General features: G+C 36.3%; 2 protein-coding genes across 2 annotated transcripts in view; both read right to left on the bottom strand.

The window, feature by feature from the left end:
- Positions 1-16108, bottom strand: part of crppa (CDP-L-ribitol pyrophosphorylase A) — a 29797-nt gene extending 13689 nt beyond the window's left edge. The window contains exons 1-9 of the mRNA XM_079610587.1: positions 15663-16108; positions 14654-14927; positions 12459-12608; positions 9305-9409; positions 8799-8844; positions 6959-7047; positions 5026-5106; positions 3967-4059; positions 2050-2181 (exon numbers count right to left, since the gene is read on the bottom strand). Of these exons, the coding sequence (XP_079466713.1) occupies positions 2050-2181; positions 3967-4059; positions 5026-5106; positions 6959-7047; positions 8799-8844; positions 9305-9409; positions 12459-12608; positions 14654-14927; positions 15663-15895 (1203 nt within the window). The 5' untranslated portion in view covers positions 15896-16108. The remainder of the gene's footprint in view (positions 1-2049; positions 2182-3966; positions 4060-5025; positions 5107-6958; positions 7048-8798; positions 8845-9304; positions 9410-12458; positions 12609-14653; positions 14928-15662) is intronic.
- A 1159-nt stretch (positions 16109-17267) lies between these two features.
- On the bottom strand, positions 17268-20922 carry sostdc1a (sclerostin domain containing 1a). The gene is made up of 2 exons (XM_079610588.1): positions 20605-20922; positions 17268-18567 (listed from the first exon to the last, which is right to left on the bottom strand). Exons 1-2 carry the CDS (start codon positions 20798-20800, stop codon positions 18173-18175), a joined length of 591 nt encoding a protein of 196 aa, XP_079466714.1. The 5' UTR covers positions 20801-20922; the 3' UTR covers positions 17268-18172.
- Positions 20923-21368: the final 446 nt, after the last annotated feature.

Here is a 21368-nt window from a genome sequence, read left to right as displayed (position 1 = left end):
CTTGGAATAAACACGATGGTATTCCCTTGCCCTAATCCTCCTCCTCTTGGGGATTGACTCAGCCATGTTCAATTTCTCTTGTTGATAGATGCTGGCTTCTTCTTCAGCTCCGACTTCGCGTGCACACCGTGCACAAGCGCAAAAACTCACAACACCCAGCCCCTGTCAGTGATTGGTTGGAACACTGTTTATTATGGTTTTGAGTGGTTGGTGAAACCAATTGTTTTTGTGTGCAAATCTCAGAGCCTAGACTGCCTACTACAGAGACGCGTTTTTTTGACAGCTTGCTCATGGGGCGGGCAGCTAGCGGATCGTTAGGAAAGATTAGATGAATGTGATCATTTATGTTTGGGCCTGAAATCGCTGATACAACCTTTAAGCCCTGAGTTTTCCTTAGTTCCTTATCTAGTGTTAAAATTGGCTGAATCCGAAAGCTGAAAAATGCTGCCTTCGGAGGATGCATTCCGAGGTAGAAAGGCACCAAGGCACGTCCGAATCCAAAGTTAGCTTCGTCTCCTGAGATACCTTCATCTGTATCCTTCACTGCCTTTGATATCACACAATCCTGTGCTTTTCATTTTGTGACAGTTGAGCTAAAAATAAAGAAAGCATCTGAAAGTTGTGGTCAGTTTGTGGGTAAATGTATGTTTCTGACCAACGTTTTCCACTTCTAATGTCATTTCTACCTAGAAATGACTATTGTAGTTATTAAATATTTGCTTAGTTTCCACAAAAGCTCTCTCTATTTTGCTGTAGATCATTAAACCGTTACGCTGCCTCAGAAGTCTGCCCGAAATCAGTTTCGTGAGGTGCCTTCATGCGCAAACGCTGCCTGCAAACTTATTTCCTGATAGGGCAGCGAGGGAAAGAGTCAGGACGCAGCCTTTATGTTTAAGCCTGTAGTGCTTTGTTGTTTCTGGTAGTCATTAAAAGTTAGTTTGATTGTCACACGACTCACACTGCTGACCATAACAGACACTCTTCAACCCTTACATTTTTTTACAAAAACAGACCAGTCCATTATTTCTTACCGTGCCTTTAAGAAACACAACTTTATATGTGAAACGAGCAACAGTTCTGATTGTAGCATGTTGAAAAAACAGACAGCATGTCTATTGTTGTGCCTTAGTTAAAGTTCAGATCAGATTTATGACCAGTTTATGCATAAATCAGTTTTTTCATAAAGCATCGATCTATTTCATCTTAAAAGATCAAGAAAAAATTAATTGCTTGTGATACAACCCTTTTAAAGTTTCCCAACGGTGATAATCAAAACTTGATTTTTGACTGTATGACTGATGCCAGTGGAATAAATTCAGTGTAGTATTAGGCAATGGAAAGTCTATATACTTAACCGTTGGCTCATCCAAAAACCCTCAGGCGTGACTAGCAGCAGAAAACGTCTGACGGTTTCACCGACATGCACTGCATCTCAAAAACGATCTGGATAAAATACAGAATTAAGAGGCACGACCTCTAATTGAAAAAACCTTATGTCATGTATGAAGGTAGTTGGACGGGTCAGAACTCACAAAGCGAGTCTTGGCAGCAATTTTGTGAAGCATGAATAAGCGCATCTGGGAGGAATTATCCTCATTATTACGGGACCTACGAGCGTGATTTATGCTTGGTCTTTATCTGCACTTCCACTATCTCACAAAAATAAGCATTTTATCATGACAAACACACATTACAGCCACTCCCTCCGCTGTCTGAGCGTTTTTAATGGGGGCAGCAGACAGACAGGGCAAATTTACACATCGATCTTCATGACACAGAGTTGTGCTGACACTACAAAGAGTCTAGTAAGACACATCCGTGCACGATTCTTTCTCCGGACCCACAATGACTAATACAAAGTGATGATTTTTTATTATTCTCAATAGGACACGTTTTAGACCTCCTGACCAAGCATTGAAACACGCTTCCTCTTGGGTGCTCGAAGACCTTTTATTCATGCCAGATCAGGCCCAGATGAAGCTTGTAAACAGAGCAATAATTTCACATTTTGGGTGAGCAGATATAATGATATCTCACTAAGAAAATTACCTTGGAGTGATCGATCTCAATTCCATAGAGCAGAACATTTCCCTGTATGACTTCAGAGGCCAGACGCATGAAGGCTGTTAACTCCACTGTCTTTTGGCTATCGACGGACTGCTTTGTCATGTTCAGCTGCACCTGTCAACAAAAAGAAGAAAAAACATATCCATTTATTTATAGCAGGGTTTCCTAAACAGGGGGTTTGTGAGTAAACGGCAGGGGGTTCGATGAGTTGATGAACAGTATAATTAATTAAATCATACAAATGTAAAATTAAATGTAAAATGAAATCTAAAATAACTAAATAATAGTAAAAAAATAAAACATTTACTAATATATATATATATATATATAACATGCATTTTTATATACGTTTACCTGCATACCATGTAACCATTAACTGGCATCAAAGAAATGTGAACATGAGAATGTGTTGTTAAGTTATCGAAATACTAACTTAAAATCTAAAATTACATAAATAGTTTAAAAAATAAAACATTTACTAAAACAGATGAAAAATGTTATGCTTACCTACAACATTAACTGACAGAGAAATGTGAAAACAGAATGTGTTGTTAAATTATTGAAATATTAGCTTAAAATATTTAACGTAAATATTTTAGGTCAAAGGAGTTTGGCTGACGAAAAGGTTTGGGAATCTGTTATCTATAGGAATTAAGAAATATAAAAAAAAAAAATTTTTTTTTTAAAACTTTCTTTACTGACTATAGTGAGTGACAACGATCCATATACGAATTGATCATCCCATACTAACCCGCCACTTATTGAAATAAAATATTTCCTATTCTTAAAAAACACTTATGATATATGTGGAAGAGGCACATTCATTTCCAAAGTACCCCAATAGCACTCTTTAAAAAAAGAAGTCACAAGTTCGCTGTGTATTTAGACAGGTTAGCCTCCCATGCGAAACAGCGAGAACCAGCTCTGAGCGAAAAGTTTCCATTGCAACTGACCCAGCATTCACCGATCCGTTAAATTAATGCAGTTTATTTTTCCGTTCGCTTACATCACCATTTCAGGAAGATGTGGCTTGTATGTATACGCACCAAATAAAACAGGCTGTGCTCATTTTACAAATTGCTTGAAGAAAAACATATTTCTAACAGAGGTCATAACCTGTAGAAATGGAGGAAATGCTGTTTACTCTATTATGAAACTCCAAAAACCCCAAAAAGTAACTGTGACAGCCAAACAGGAAATGTAATAGCATGTTAAGCGGATACAAATGTAATGTAAACGTAAAGAAAGTCAAGCAAACCTCTGAACGGCTCTTTATAAAAAAATCTTGAAGCAAGGCTTGAGATTTGTCTCGCAATCACACGCTCTCACAGCCACATGTGTTATCATATCATCACATCTGTGGTGGTGATAAGAGCAAAGCATCTGTGAAATACTAACAACAAGTGAAAACATAATGATGGAGAGTAGAGGTTATCTAACAGGCCTTCAGAGGGAATGGTAAAGGAAGCACATATGGATTCCCACAGTGGGGTGTGGATCCCTGGATTCAGACGTCAGAACTGCAGGAGCAGAGATTTTGTGTTTTCGAAACACATTTAAGAAATTAATCAGGGTGAGAGTGATGTTTTGAGGTACAAATGCTGGATAAGAACCAGGAACCAAAACATCAAGGGTTTTTCCAACTCTCAACACTGCCATTAAGCAAATGTGCTTCAGAAAAGAAAAGAAAATTCAGATGCTCTTGTTGATTTTACTTTTCAAAAGTAATTTGCCCTAAAGCATTTGACCTGGACAAGATCATGTTTTGGTCTAATCACATACAAATACCTTACCTTATGGTTGAAATGACAGAGGAACACATAAAAAATGATTTAAACCCAACACAGAGTGAGCTTGGCCCCTTGGCTGTTTAGATTTATGGGGTGTATGGAAACTTACCCAAACAATAACTACTGGGTATAAACGAGCGTGGCCAAGGTCCTCAAAACGTTTCACCATTTCTAGGACCCCCGAGAAGTTTGATCCACTCATCTAAAAAAAAGAAGACAAATCATGTAAGTCGTACCAAACTAAATTTAAGGGGGCTAAATTTTCTAAATGATGTCTTTAAATACTACTGTGAACATGTATAATTGTCTTACTCAAATTAAACAGAAGCTCTTATAAGTTTTGATTCGAAATGGTTTACGTTATACACTAAACATTTCGATTCCTTTTTATTTACTTAATAATTAAATAAGGTATAATTAAACAAGAAATATAATGTATTCATCAGGAATTGACGGAATCATAATAATACATACATTACTGTTCAAAAGATTGGGGTCCGATTTTTTCTTTTAAAGAAATTCATATTTTTATTCAGAAAGGACTCATTAAATGGTTCAAAAGTGACAGTAAAGACATGTATAATGTAACAAAAGATTTCTAGTTCAAATGAATTTTGTATTTATAAAAGAATCAAAAATATTAAGCAGCACAACTGTTTTCAACATTGATAATAATAAGAAATATTTCTTGAGCAGCAAATCATCATATTAGAATGATTTCTGAAGGATCATGTGACACTAAAGACTGGAGTAATGATGCTGAAAATTCAGCTTTGCATCATAGGAATAAATTACATTTGAAAAATATAGGAAACAGTAAAAATGTTTCAAAATATTGTTTTTCCTGTATGTTTAATCAAATAAATGCAGCCTTGGTGAGCATAAGAGACTTCTTTCAAAAACATAAAACATCATACTGAGCTCAAACTGTACTAGCCAATAGCACAGACTTATATAAGTACTGTCAAAGTACTAAAAAGGAAAGTTGTTTTATAAGGAGATCAAGTTATTATATTTTGATTCAAGATATTAAGACAAACCATTTTTGAATAATATTAACAGATGAATCATTCACGATAAGACCAGTTACGTGCAATAAGAAATTAAATTTTAATCTATGCTGAGTTTAATGTGAAATTACTTGTGCATGTGTTTACCGTTGACGTACAGATATGTAAATGAAGTTTTGGGTTTTAGACAGGTACTCCGTGTTACTCTCCTTTGCACATGATATGACGTCTGTCTCAATCTGTGAAAAAGACAAAATCCCAAATTCAATAAAACAAGCAATATCACAATCAGGGCGGACAGAGAAAATGATCATCCCTTTTCATAAAAAGCAACACAAGCACAGATGCTCTACATATGAAATCATATCATAGTCCTCATATCAAATCATATCCTGTCCCTGGCCTTGTTGAATATCTTGTACGGAGATGAAATAAACAGAAATAAACAGAAGTGTTTGGCACGGACTCGGCCTTGAAGAGAAAATTGGAAATATGAAATGGCTATTGGAAACACATGCAGGGATTATTCGCTCTTGAAAGATAACCAACCGCGGCTTTAGACGAAAACCAGTTCGCTCCGAGCTATGGATTTACGAGATCATTTCGATATCTGAACCAGGTTGGGCTGTTGAGCCCACACTAATGCTGTTCACAGGTTATTTGAATGGTGGCAGACCAAGAATAAGCGCTTCATAATGAGCAAAACCAAAAAAAAATCAGTTTCAACAAGCCACACACCTGATTAGGCGTTATAGGTCACGCAAAAATTCTGGTAATGCTTTAATTCCCGCACATTTACAATCGATTGACACTTCTGATCATTCTTAGGGATTTGTAAACTATTCAAAAAGAGAAATGTGTTTTTACCAGGCAATGAGTTCAATTTTAACCGCAGTTACGTGTTGGGAATCATGTCGGCTCATGTTGTGCTTTAATCCGAGGTTGACGTAGGAATACATTACAGCCAAGAGTTATGCAGTATCACTGAAATGCCAGGATTACATGTAGTCAATGGAATTTTATAGTCTCCGATGGATTTAAAGTGGAAATTTTCGTGTGAGATTTACTTATGTGGCTTAAGATGATATATACACTACCTGCATGCTCTCAGCTCTAAATTTTCTTGAATTACCACAGCTGAGGAATGTGAATATCCCTCTCAGTCACATGCGAAACGTCCCGTTCGAGATCTGCACCTTATGGCGCACGGATTCAGACTTTAATCCTCCATTTCCAAGCAAAAAGTGTTCGCCCCTAGTGAACATGAGCCTTTGATGAAAGTAGACGGCAACCCGTTCCAGTTCTTATCTGCAGCATACACGGGTGTAATTATTACATCTCGCTAAAAGGATCATCTTATCACTCTCTCTGTTGTCCTTTATAACCAAAACACGTAGCCAGGGCCAATCGTACCACCTGCATATGCCTGGAACGGGCTCAACTCGAGCTCCACATCGCTGTAATGGAGACACTGTAATGGGGATTATATTTACCAAATGGCACTGGGACAAATTCAAATCTCCTGCTTTTCTTTCATCCCCCTCGAGTCGTAGGAACAGCTCGGGAGAACTGACCCCGGCCGGCACCTGGGGGAGCGGACACGTCTGGAACCAATCAGCCGTACGGGACGCCGGGTGCTCTCATGTTCGCAACATTATCAAGAGGAGGACATGTGCTTGATGAAGAACTTGGAACGGCTACAAAGGAGGATGGTCTTCCATCGCATGGAGCCCGAATGAAACACATCATATTTCCTTTTTGTCAGCGCACTGGAAGATGGATCTCCTACCGCGAGAGCTACAATGCGAAGACATGTCTCAAGCTGGACCGGCTCCAAAAATCAAAGTGGAATGATTGGGAAGGTGGTCACACTTGTACAAGACACCTTATCCATTTCAGCAATTACATCTAGCGGTACGGCTAGATTATTGCTCAAGCCATCTGTGACTCCTCATGCTTGGTTTTGGGGGGGGAAATTGGGGTAAAAGGAGTCGGGGTGGAGATAGATATATTTAAACATCTGAATACTCAATGCATTCCTAAGCAAATAATAACTCAATCGTAAGAAGAGGGATGTCATCTTCAACCTACCATGTTCGGATTTTTCTGAAGCGTTTTGGCCAACTCGACGGCTTCTGCTTCAGCTCCTGCGATGATACACGCTGACATCGAAAGAGTCTCTAAAGGGAAAAAGAAAAGAATGTTTCAAGACTAAATAAATAAGAAAGTACAAGAGCATTGCCAAACTGAGTATATTTGATTTAATCTTAGTCACTGTAAGTTAACCTTGTTTGTAACTCAGTGTTGGAAATGCTACTCTGAGGCTTCACAGGGTTTCACAGACAGGGTTTAGATTAAGCCAGGATTAGGCCTTAGGTCAATTAGGACATTTAAGTAGCTTTTATAAACGTGCCATAGAAAAAAACATTGCCGGCGTCCATCTTGAGACAAAACAATGGCAGTGACATATTTTAAGATGTATCAGTGCAAGTTGCTTTCAGTTAAAACACCTCAAACATGCATTTTAGTCTGGGACTAGATTAAGCCTTTTCTGTGAAACCAGGGGTGAGAGTGAAGGTCAGCTAAACTACAAGTTCAAAATATTGATGCGATTTAAGAGGTCAGCATGAGTCAAACCCTAAAAATAGAGTTTACATGGGTTTACAGGGGTCTTATCTTAAATATCTTAAATACGACTATAAAATAATATAGTTTACTTTTACAATTTAAGTAGTATGTATCTGGAACAAAAACAATGAGGTTCTAATCTAGGCAACCGCATTAAACTTAAAAAAAAAAAAAAAATGAAACCAAAGACAATTAACAAAACTAGAAAAAAAAAATCATAATTAAATATAACTGAATCAAAAAGATTTCAATAATTTGATACAAAACTGTGTAAAAGCGCTGGACTCATTTTTTTTTATTGGTTCAATAATCTTCTTGAAATAAAAGAATAAAACAAAAAACGAAAAACTAAAAGAATTTGACTGGGTCTCAAATGCTGTGTGTTCTTTCTTGTGAGTAAATTCCTTAAGGAACAGGATTTATTTAATGTAATGTTATGGGAAAAAATTTTAATGAATGCAATGTGCAATAAATGTTTAACATTTTAGCTCAAGCACACAGGACTCAAGTACATAATCTTCTATCATACTGAACGCTATCGAAGTTAATCAGAGGCCTTAGTAACATTCAAACTCAAGGATAAATGGCTTTTTCCATTTAAAACAGGGATATAGTGGACTAGGCAGAAGGAAACTTTAAATACAGCCAAAGGGATACTTCATTGTAAAGACAGACATCAGAAAGGGGTAAGTGGCCCAATACTCAGCCAAGTTTGAAAAAATTTTAGGCAATTTGTTGTTTTATTCCACTTAGGTCGACATTATGGAAATGGGTAACAAGCCAAAAGCAGCTTAATGCACTGATTGAATAGACAGGGTCATAATCTTATTACCTGTGTGCATGGAAACGTTTGAACCAATACAATTGAACCACCACATACTGTATTCAATGGCAAAATAGAAAGTTTTGTCCAATTCTTTGATTTCTGTCCAAACCAGAGAACTGGCCCCCTGCTTGGTCAACTCATATCTTACAGGTCATCATAGGTCACTTTTGTAATTCCTCTTAAAAAGATTGTTTGTATATAAAAAAGACAGCATGTAGACATCTTGAAATGGCGGTTTGCTTCTGTGGTTCACAGTCTCTTTTTGTATATTTACATACAATTTACTAACAGTTTGTTTTTGCCCAATGACGTCTCTAACTGTGGAAAACAACCTATTTTGACTTGCCCGGTTCAAATGTATAATCAAACAAGATCAACTCTGCAATAACATCAGTGAATGGCATTACTGTATTCCCAGCAATGACTAAAATCAGTGGCCTGTGAAATATGTTTTTCTTTATTGTACAACTTAAATACCTTTAATAATAGCCTCCGCAGCTGCTAGATCTCGCTTGTATGTTACCTACAAAAGACAAACAACTGTTGTAAAACATCACATTAAAGGACTGGGCAAAAATAACTGTTTGTGCTTGGTAGAAATGTGCCAAATATGACTGAATATTAGTTTTGTGGTCGTACGCATTGTTAGGAATGATTTACGGTTTGTTCCAATATGTATATACAGTGAGGTCAAAAAAGTCTGAGAACACTATGATTATGATTGCACTTTTAATTTTGCTGACTGAATACAAACTGTTTAATTACAGTGGATTATCAGTACAACTAGTAGAAACCAAAAATATAAATTAATTTTTGAAACTATAAATTCTAGAATCTGACCTTTTTTCCAAGTTTAAATTGGGGGGGGGGGGGGGGGGGGGGGGCAATGTCAATGTCAATGACGTCTCAGACTTTTGGACACACTATTTATGGCATAAAATCTATATGCATGACAATGAAAATGTCACATTTTTTATCCTTACTTTCCACAGAGTCGGTGGTCCCTCTATGAGCTTTGCATTCGTGCTGCAGTACTGCAGGGCCAAATGTAGGCACTCCGTGCCAAACTCAAAGTCAAATTCACTGCACTGTAAAGAAGCAATCAGGACAAAAACAGAACAAAATGAAACAAGAAGCCCTTCAGTTTGATAAATGCTGCACTGCAAAAATTATTTTCTTAGTATTTTTGTCTTGTTTTCCAGTACAAATATCTAAACATTCTTAAATCAAGTTACATTCACTTGAGAAGCTTAATGAAAACATTGACAAAGAGCAGCATTTAACTAAATATGTTTGCTTAAAAATACCTTTATAAAAAGCAATGCAAGGTAAATAATTATTCTTGAAATAAAAAAATAAAAAAGGTGCACTGCAAAAAAATTGTCTTGAGTATTTTTGTCTTGGTTTCCAGTGCAAATATCTAAACATTCTTACATCAAGATACAAATACTTGATAAAAACAGTGACAAACAGCAGCATTTATCTAAATATTTTGCTACAAAAAAGCGATGCACTGTCAATAATTTTTCTTGAAATAAAATTAAACAAATTCAAATAATAAAATAAAACGATTTTTGTCTCGTTTTCCAGTACAAATACAAAAAAATTCTTAAATCAACATAAATGTACTTGAGAAGCTAAATTAGTCTTGAGAAGTCTTGTTTTAACAACAACAACAAAAATCTATAATTTTATCACAATTTTGTGACTTTAAGCTTAAAAAAGAAAAATATTTCTGCCAGTGTGGTAAGAAAAATACACGTAATTTAAGGGAAATGTATTTATTTTTGATATATTTTTCAGAAAATAAGAATACTTGCTTCTGAAGTATTTCTATCTTGATTTAAGAATGTTTAGACATTTGAACTGGAAAACGAGAAATACTGGAGAAGAAAATCATTTTTAGCCGTGTGAAGTTACTGATGACGTAAATCAGAAGAATACAAACCTTCAGTCAAACACGTGTGTAGGAATGAACCTTTCAGGAAAGACTGTTTCTTACAGAAATGCATGAAGGCACGTGAGATCTTTGTATATATAAAAGAAAAATGTCCCTGATCCTGGTAACACATTGAAAAAGCTGAATAGAGTCCTTGAAGCGAATCGCTCTAAGACAGCGGTTAGATTACACAACCTAAATCATGCCACCCGAGACGTTAGGGGGGCAATATCTACAGCAATATTTCATCCTGGGTGGAGGGGAGAGCTTCGCTTACAGGGCTCTGTGATTTCAAGGCAAATTAAAGGAGAAAGTCCTGCAATCATTTAACCTTTGGCATTTTTCCCCCCTTTTCATCAACACACAGCCAGACCCTCACGGGGTTGGATGTCTCTCTTCTTTTGTGAAGCTCAAGCTCTCCGAGACTCAATGCGATGGCATGCTGAAATGGCATCAGTCATTTTGAGGCTACCACAGAGAGGGTTTTGACACATGGCCGTTGGCTACATCCAAAAGCCCTCGCTCAAGACACCCACCTGAAATAACCTCCATTGTAAAAAGCGTCAAACGCGCTGAATACTACATATAAAAAAGAAGTATGGACTGTCTTATGTCACGTGGTGGCAGAGTCTCATAGAAAAGTGGGTTCAAAAAGCAAGGAGAAGCATATAAATCTTCGCAGACCCTTCACTGTTGGGGTTGGAGAAGAAAAGCCCCAGAAGAGCCGGGGTATCGGGTAACACCCAAGCGGGCTTGATATTACCCATTCTTCAGATTGCCTCATCCGCTGTATTTCTCCATGTCATGGTTTTATCTTTATTTAGAATTAATTGAGGACGGACAGCTGCGACTTGACACAGAAGACTCACGCTAATGTTCGACATCACAGCCAAAAACAACAGGACTGTGAAATCAAAGTTTTCCAGGAGCAAAAAATTCGGCACCCAAAAAATGGTCCTCTCAGCAGCCCTATAAACCTCAATGCTTCTTTTTAACACTTCTACGTGTTACTGTTATCTAAAGTTTGACCAAAGGCTTCATCGAATCCAAAGATTACAAAGTCAATAAGTGAGGTAAAACACACTCCACCTCCATGAGAAGCTTTAGTCAACATTTCTGTTGTTTGAGGAATTGCTGTATGAAATCCTCATTGTTTGAGGAAATACTGTACGGTAATTCTGCAGTCAGCAACGTAACCTAGGCCAGGCTAAACCATTATGATTTATTCTTCTGACACACTACCATGGGAATAATAATAATAATATTCAAGTCACAGAGCCTTAGAGCAGAAGGTACTGTGGATTTATGCAAATCTTGGGCATATTGCTCCAAGGTAATTGTTGTAGTAAGTGCCAAACGCACTGGATACTACATTAAAAAAGGTCACAAAGAATATTGGGATCAAAACTCAATGTGCAGTACATAAATATAATATATATAATAAAATTATTATGTATATAAATTATAAATAATTATTTATATACGTATATTATAAAATAAATATAATATATATAATAAAATTATTATGTATATAAATTATAAATAATTATTTATATACGTATATTATAAAATAAATATAATATATATAATAAAAGTATTATGTATATAAATTATAAATAATTATTTATATACGTATATTATAAAATATTTATTTAATAGAAAAGTATGTACAAAAATATGAACAAAAAAACTATAAAAAATTAGAGATTTATGTGCAGTCCATAAATCTAATATACCGTAAAATTTTTTTTATAAAAATAGTTATTTATCAATATATGTATCAACAAATATTAAGGTGGAAGAATATCATATTGAGAATCAAAAAGCAACAAGCGGTAGATAAATCTAAAATAAATTATAAAATAATTATTTATATAAATATTTGATATTATAAAATATCTATTTTATAAAAATGTATGTAAAAACAAATATTAAGATTGTAGAGTCTCATAGAAAATTGGGTTCGAAAAACATCAGCAGTGCATACATAAAAAATATTAAATATATACAAATATATTTTATTACAAATGCATAAAAAACATACAAAATAACTAGGATGCCCAATATTACAAGTGACTGTGGTGGCAATGTCAAGGTGTCCGAGGTTTGTGTTATCAGAGGACAGTCAACCTTAATGTACTTTGCACATTGGAAATAAAGTTTATGCTAAACAATAAATGTGTCTGGGTTGCTCATACCCGCTGGTAGGCCTGGAAAATAATGTCATAAAGAAATCCTTGAGGCATTTCACTGGCTCGGTACTTGGCTCTCTCCAGCGAGTGGTCCAGGTAGCCTTCTGACGTGGTTGCAATGACCGTGGACACCAGAGGACGTATCGTGCCCGAGGCCTGAAGAGAACAAGAAAGGTGGACAATAGGACAATTAAAAACATGCCCTGTGAAAATCTGTTTATTGGTTAACTTACTAAACAATGGTGCATTTGGGTCAGGCAATGAATCACTATCCTTCTCATATTCTTATGAGTGTTTCATAAACATCTGGGTTTTGCTTTTCAGCCCTTGTCATAGCCTTGGAGGGGAGATTTAAAAGAAAAATCACAGAAATCCTGAACCTCACGTATCAAAGCCAGAAAAAACATTGCTAAAACATCTTATCCGGTTTCATGCTGTAAGGAGTAGTGCTGAGAGGTGTCAACAATATGTTTATCTTAGTGATTTATGGACATTGGAACGGGCCGCAATGCAGTCAAACCACAAATGAAGCAGGAGTTTCTCGTCTTCTGCTGAATTATTCTGTTCCTGATACAGATTTCAATATGTTTGCCTTGGAGGGACGGCATATTCTGCAGGTAGGGGATTCATGTTCTGTCGCATATCTAAAGATTTATAGATATTAAAAGAGATTCTCTAGTCTTTTTGGATTTTTTTTATATTTATTATATAGCAATAGTATTGTAAAATATTCTGTAGGGCCCTATGATTTCCACAATGTCGAAAGCGTCACAGAATTTGGCAATTTTTGTAGGGCTGTACACTTAATCAAATCACTATTCCCTGGTTTCACAGACAGGGCTTAAGCCTAGTCCCAGACTAAAATGCATGTTTGAGGTGTTTTAACTGAAAGCAACATCTCTTAAAATATATCACTGCCATTGTTTTATCTAAAGATACACACCAGCAATGATTCTTTATAAGGCACGTTTATAAAAGCTACATCACATCATATTATTGTACACACATAAACTCCAAAATCTTCACAACTTTTGAAATCCAAATAAAAGTTTAGTTTAATTTGAAGAAATTGTGACAAAAAATATTTCTATTGAAAAGAATGCACCTTTCAAAGTAATATATTAATAATGATAATAATAATAAGGAATAATCTAACTATTTTTCTTATTTGTTTACATTTTAACAGTAAACCTCTGTTGTGCAGCAGAAATAAAAGGAATTGTTGATTACACTTGAAAAAAGATTGAATTGGTAATGTTTTATGCCTACATTTGCTTACCACAATTTATGATGAAAAATTTATTAAATGATACTTTTTTTGTTTAACAAATTAATAAATTATTACATTTGATACATTTCATGGTTTTAATTAATTAGACATGCTTTTTTGATTACTAATATTTAATTTAACCATAAAATCTGATTGTAAAGAAAATTGTATGAAAAAAAAGTGAATTTTGGAAAAAATAAGATTTCATAGGGCTTTATGCAATGCAGTCAACCCACAAAGGAAGGACAACTTCCGTCTTCTGTCGAGTTATTCTGTTCCCAGTTTGAATATGTTTACCTTGGAAGGGTGAAATAGTCTGTAGGTAGGGGATTCTTGTTCTCTTCTGTGGCATAAGGAGTTTTTTCATATTTATTATATAACAGTTTCTCAGTCAGACACGTGCATCTCTGAAGCCTGCATCAGGAATTCTCCTTCAACAGCTTAAGGTGGCCTGACTTTCTCTCAGCCCATAAATTTGACAGGCATTTGGACCGTGGTACAGCAGATTATGAGGGGAGTGTTCAGATAGTGAAGACATTCATCACCGCAAACATTTCAGGGAGTGTTTTAAAATTAATTATTCCATATGGCACGCACACACACAAAATAATAACATTTGAATTTAAGATTAACTTTTGTATAATTTACTGCAATTTTGGGGTTGTTTATATTGTAGCATAATTATATTTTGGGCAAAGATTAATATAGTTTTTTTTTTTTTTTAACCACTGTTAGACATAATCCAAAACTAGATAAATCATTGATAATATATATATATATATATATATATATATATATATATATATATATATATATATTTTTTTTTTTTTTTTTTTTTTTTTAAAGCTCCAACCACACTGTTCATCATGTTAACAAACATAAAAATGCCCCGTTTTGAAAAAACAATATGGATAAAGAAAAGAAAACAAACCCCTTGCTCTTTCGCAGCTAGGGTGATTTTCAGCAGAAGATCTTCTTCCACAAAGGGACGTACGGCATCATGGATGATGACCACTTTCGGTTTAGGCGTCAATGAGTCAGTAGTGTTACTGAAGGCCTGAAGTCCATTGAAGATTGACCTGTGTCTGGTGGTTCCCCCGTGGACTACTTTTACCTTTGTGTGATTACATTTCTGGACAATATTCAGCATCAAGTCATGATTCTCCTTAGCAACCACAACGACAACAGTTCCAATCCATGATAATCTGTCAAGAAAATACAAATAGAACAGGTTTAATTTGTCTAGTTAAAAAAAAAGACAAAACAATATAATTGCTGTGACAATGGAGTAAGATAGGGAACAAATTGTATGTTATACTGCTGTAAGCAGTGTTATTTTAGTATTTTTTATATTTGAATACTACATTCTAACATGCTAATCTTTTGCCGTGCTGTTTTTTTTTTTTTTTTGCATACTACAGGGTTTGGAAAAACGGGACAGAGACAACTGTAATTTAATATCTATTCTTAAGCTGCTTATTTAGGTGATATCTGTCATATACTCTGGACGTTTAAATGTAATATTCCCCCCCAAAAAATGAATTACAGCAGCTCTAAATTGTTGCTTTTCTTCTTGAAAATAGAAGTGACAGCTTTTTAAATATGAAACTCACAGCTAACTTTTACATCACAGTGCAATTTATTAAATATGCCAAGTCAATGTCAAGTGCTTTTAGCCTTTCCCAAGTTCTGCAGCATCTGCAGATGTTCTTAATAAGGATTGAAAAGGCTGTTCTGGCCAAGATCTACATGCAATAACGTAGGTGTCCTTGGACTGCAGCCTGCCTGTTTACTTGGGAGGGGGAAAAGTCCTATTGACTAATGGACGTAATTGTGACATGCATGATTTATTGTTATGCAGTTTTCGTCTGCTAATAACAAACAACATGTTCATTTAGGTTAATAAGGTGTGCTCACGGACACGTAATGGCCAGTCTCACCTCTCAAAGGCTTGAATCGTGTAGCTTATCAGAGGTCTGTTGAGAATGCTGCAGAATTGTTTCGGTGTGGGCAGTCCCATCCTCTCTCCGGAGCCTCCGGCAGGCAGAACTACAGCTACCGGGAAATCCACCGTCGCACGGCCGAGCCGGTCCTCGCTCCCCTCGGCGTCGCGTGTGAGCATACAACGGGGATCCAGAGGCCTGTCGGAGGAAGAACACCGCTCTTGCTGCATTTCTCCGGCGTTTTAGTCAATTCCTCACTTGCAGCAACCGTGTTCATGGAAAGAGCCTGTTAACCGGTATTCTGCACTCTATTGGCGGGTGGTTAGCGGGGTTTGAGCAGTGTTTCGCGGCAGTAATGTTGCCGCTTTCCCGCGGGTCCTCTACATCAGACTGAGCCTTTCATCCACTCATCATGAGACTGGCTGCTGTGAACTGATATCATTACATAGCAATAGCATAATTCAATCTTTGTTAATTATATTCCGAATCAAAATGCATGCACAAGTGGTCAATTTTTTTAATGACAATTAACGTTACATTCATTTTGTCAATTTTTAGGCTATTTTATGTTAGCCTATAGTCAGAATGACTTTATATGTTTTATAGTTTATAGTTTCACTTTCACACATTAAAACACTTAATAACGTTAGCTAATAATATTTTTTTTTACTAGTAGGCCTAGTGCCCATTCGATTAATAGCCTAGGCTACTTGGAAAACTACATTTTAATACTTAGATAAAGAATAAATAGTAGTAGCTAAGCTGGGGGAAGTTACTTTTTTTAAGTAGCCTAGTGCGTTACAATGTACGTTACTTTTATGGAAAGTGCTTCGTTACTTTTGCGTTACTTTTTCTCACGGGGGCTGGGCTTGCTTGTTTGTATTAAAAATTTTAAAAAGTTATATTTTTCCCTTTCACACCAAATGTGAAATAAAAAAGACTGGGTGAAGGAAATGCAAATTTCAATAAATGGGAAGGTCAATAAATGGTAAAACAAAGTAACTTGTGTTACTTAGAAAACGTAACAGATAATTTAAAAGTAATATGTTACATTTCTCGTTACTTTAAACCGTAATCTGATTATGTAACTCAAGTTACTTGTAATGCGTTACCCCCAACACGTAGTATGTAATAAGTTTATATCCTACTCTGGTCAATATTGCAAAATAATTAAACAAAACTAGTAACAAAATACTATTAACTAAAATGAGTTAATTCACTCATAACAAAAAAAAATAGATAGGCCTACTAACTTGTTTTGAAAGTTGATTAAAAATGGTCATAGAGTCTGATGATTGCCTGCTAATGATTGGCAGCTAGCAATTATGTAAATTGTTAAATATTGTCTGTTCACCTCATGCGTCTTTATTTGCACATGAAATGTTATTCTTAATTACTATTATTTATAATTTTCACTATTTTTAGAATGGATTTTGTCACCTGTTCATCAGTTTCCTCAGTAAGCATGTTGGTGGTACATTGGTCCATTAATTCAAACATGTAATTCAACAACTGACTATTATAGATCAGTTAATAGGCATAATAGAAGTTGATAATGTGTCACCTCTTCCAGAGATCAAAATTATTATACTGAGACATTTTCAGATGTTTTCAATTTAATGCTTTTACACCATAATAGCCATGAGCATTGTCACTATAGTGCAATATCTTGTCTGAATAATGCTTGCACAAACTAAAAATGTTTCAAAGTCGAGGCAAAATATATTACATCAGCTTATACTGTACGTCACAATATTGTGTTTTTAACACAAAAAGGTCTTGCAAAACAATTAATTTCACAAACAAATGCATATGTATATGTACAGACATGTAATTTACATGTAGCTATGCATTTCTCGAGTTTGAGAATTGTACTTATTGTTGCTGAACACAAAGACATACCCCCGGTTTCACAGACAAGGCTTAAATCCAGTCCCAGACTAAAATGCATGTTTAAACTGTTTTAACTAAAAGCAACTTGCACTGACATATCTTAAAATATGTCGGTGCCATTGTTTTGTCTCAATATGCACACCAGTAATGTTTTTTTTCTAAGGCACGTTTATAAAAGCTACTTAAATGTCCTAATTGAGCTAAGGCCTAATCCTGGCTTAATCTAAACCCTGTCTGTGAAACCAGGCCTTAAAGTATATACTACAGCAAGTGACTACCACACATATCAGTCAGTGATGACAAAAACTGTTAGAATCACAGGCATGTTTCTAATTTTTGTAATGCAATATGCATTTGTCATTGTCCATCTCTTTCGACACAGGGTCACATGGGCTGCATGTTAATTGTGATTAAGTTGGTGATGAGATTTAGTCTCATTTAGTTTTTTTTCTCCTGCTTCCAAAGACTGCACAGTTTCACAGTGAACTCAGAGCCCTGCACTTGCTCACAAAGAAAGTTCAGTGCTTTTGTGAGCTGACGTCACAAGTTCTCTCGTTCATACTGAGTTCGTTTAAATGGGAAAATCTAGTAGCTCAGTCCGAGCAGAGACTCGTTTAGTTTTCCGTCCCAGTGCCCCCTTTCTTTTTTTGCTTTTTTAACTGGGTATGAACGTATCCCTCAGACTTGACTCCCGATTCGTTGTGCTGCCGCGTGTATCTTTTGCATTTGCAGGAGGTCACCACTGTGATCTTGTAGGTCCTGCTGCTGCCATCCTGGCACTGCAGCTGAATCCGTTGGGTCCGGGTCTTGTCGTTCACGCAGCGCCAGTCCTGACTGTTTCGGCGGTTCCAGAACTTCCTACTGTATCCACCGATCCAGTTGGGCAGCATCTGAGCAGGAAGACACTGTCCGGTGCACACCAGTTCTTTAACAGGGTTAATGCTGGTGCACTGGCCATCTGAGATGTACTTGGTGGACCGCAGCTCTCTGCAACCGACTGGGACTCGTTCTGTAACACAAAGTGAAAAAAGAACATAAAGTCGGCATGCCATGCAACGTAAGTCTTTCCTATTGTGACATAACCAAGTGAAACAGCTTCACAAACAAGAAAAAATGTAGGGCGGGACTTCATTTTGTCCACCGGGAACTGATTGGATGGTTGTGATTTGCTATTGGTCGATCTCATGTGAGTGACAGGTTGTCCCGCCCTCACGCCAGTAAACGCGTCATCCGAGAAAAGAAGAGATGCCATTGCAATAGGGAGGGGAAGTTATTTTGATCGAAGATTAGGAAGGCACATTAATTTTTTTTAAAATTATGATGTGCACGAATAAATCATTTATAATACTGCAATATTGCATAAAAAACGAGTTGATTTAATGATTTAATTTAAGATACTCTCTAAATCTTTAAAGATCAATGAAGAAAGACTTCAGGATGTAGGATTTGTGTTCTAAAGTGTTCCTTCATGGTTTGTGAGCAGCAGACATAAACAACAGTTGTATGGATGATATGCTTTGTTTGCTTTATTTCAACCCATTTCTGAACTGAACGGAAATGGCTTAATGTACAGATGAATGACGAGTCTGAGCCTCTTATTGTCAGATTTCGCCGGTGCTGCCGGCTATACTGTCAGCATTGTTCTGCCTCAGAGCAGTGCCTCTTGTCAGCGTAACCCAAGCCAAAATCCATTCACACAGCAGCAACACACCACAGTTACAATGTACCCCCCTCTCTCCGTGACAGGACGTGATGGATGGGGATCGGAGGGACATTTTCTTCCTCCCTACTTCAAGTTACGGCCATTCAAAATAAACAAGGTTCCCCCTGGAGACTAACTGAAAAACTGACAGGATTCGCTCAGCACACATTGTTTTATCTCTGCTGCCCGGTGTGGTTGTGAGCCAAGTGACTAGTAATAATCCATGTTTAACCCTAAAAGGCATGGATAACGTTCCCCCTTAAAATGTATAGAAACAATTGATTGTATATAATTAATAGATAGCGTTACATGTTGTATAATTAGCTGTTTAATGGTGGGTTTCACTGTGACAACTTACCCTATATTGTGTGACAACATGCCCCACTGGGTCAGCATGCGTTAACTAATATATTTTTTAACTATATATATTTTTTTTTTCCTGGGTGACAACGGTTGGAAGATGGGCAAGGTATAAAGTTTATGTCTATACAAAAATGTACTTCTGAAGTAGTCTGTTTACTTTCTATTTTTTAGGACTATGAGCAAATAAATATGAGAATATTTAGTTCACATGATCAAAGACAAAGTAATGTAAAAATTCAGGGAATATCAGAAAAGAAGATCAGTCTATGTGCAAAACATTGGATATATGTTAGCCTAAATATATATCATATAGACATTTGTTTTAGGTTTAAAACATTTATTTAAAATCCATTTAAATTGAGTTAAGCTGACAAAAAAATCAAAAGTAACCTGAAATGTATATCTTGAAGAGCTATTTCTACCTAATTTAGCCCATAAAAATAGTTGTGGTGGTGGTCTAAAATGAATGTAGGCTATTAGGTTGATGACATAAAACAATCATTTTGTTTTGAATAAAAATGTATTGTACAATTGAAGACTTCAGATACAAAAGCCTCTAAGTGCCATCTGAAATGTTCTTTTAAAATGAGCATTTATATCAAGCTTGTATATTGGGTTTAATAATTTAACTTTAATGCCATTAAATAACTGAACATACAAGCGATAAAAGTGATAATTCTAGGAGAAAATTTCAGATGGCACTTAGAGGCTTTTGCATTCTGAAGTCTTCTATTTCTTTCAGTGTAGCTATTGCTTCATTCATTATCAAATGAAGATTCAAAAGGCATTTCCCTAAATCAACCATAATTGTCACTTTTCATAGAGAAATGTCACTAAAAACTGGTTTATTGTGAAAGTTAAATCTAAATTGAACATCAGAACAATCTCTTTAAACACAACTTCTTAAAAAGAAAAGCTGCGATTAAATGAATAACCACTAATAAAAACAAGTGTGATGTGTGGCGAGGCGCGTGAGCTCACCTCTCTCGTGCGCTGTGAAGCCCCTTCCACCGGTGCGCGCGCGATTCAGAGACGCGTTGCTCTGAGTATCCTCAACGGGACTGACCACATGAGAGTAGAAAATCTCCGTAGCATCATTCTTCAAAGTCAGACCACTCCTTATGAAGAAGCAAAATAAAAACATGAAATTGCACGATTCGGGTGCGTTAATATACATGGTGATGTGAAATAACCCGCAGCCAGTGGAGAGACGCTCCTGGAATCTGAGTGATTCTCACTCACTATCATGTCTTGGGTTATATATACAGTCAGTGTGGGCTATATATACACGCTCCCGCCTCCAGCTTTGGCAAAGGCTCAGGTGAGCGGGATGATAAAACAAGCGGCTCTCCTCTAAACCACACCCAGCCAAACACTCAACCCTGTGAGGTGCTCCAACATCTGGACTCAAATGAATGCTTACTGGACTTCCCGAGAGCCCCTAATTCACTTAGAGATGTTTGTGCTGTTAAACACTCAACACTTTATGTAAGCAAACTGTGCATGATTTTTAAAGAGTGTTGCAAGCAATCTGCCCACAAAATGTGAAATTAGCCTACGAAAAGTGACTGAGAAAACATGATTTCCTCATTTAATCAGCAATTAATCAACAATAATCTGTTTGACAAGTTGATTTGATCTGTTTATGAAAAATGAGGAGAAAACGACTTTGGCAAAGATGATACGTTTGATTGACTGATTAATTGTTTGACTGATTGATACATGATGGCGATTACTTAGGCTAT

This window comes from Phoxinus phoxinus, assembly GCF_949152265.1.
Source record: "Phoxinus phoxinus genome assembly, chromosome: 4".
NCBI lineage: Eukaryota > Metazoa > Chordata > Actinopteri > Cypriniformes > Leuciscidae > Phoxinus > Phoxinus phoxinus.
The sequence above is the reverse complement of the archived record's forward strand: the minus strand, read 5'-3'. Positions and strand labels throughout refer to the sequence as shown.

Coding starts and splice junctions, on each gene's coding strand:
- sostdc1a (XM_079610588.1), bottom strand. CDS start 20,800: ATGTATATTAACGCACCCGAATCGTGCAATTTCATGTTTTTATTTTGC. Junction 18,568..20,604: donor CTTCACAGCGCACGAGAGAG/GTGAGCTCACGC, acceptor TTTGTGTTACAG/AACGAGTCCCAGTCGGTTGC.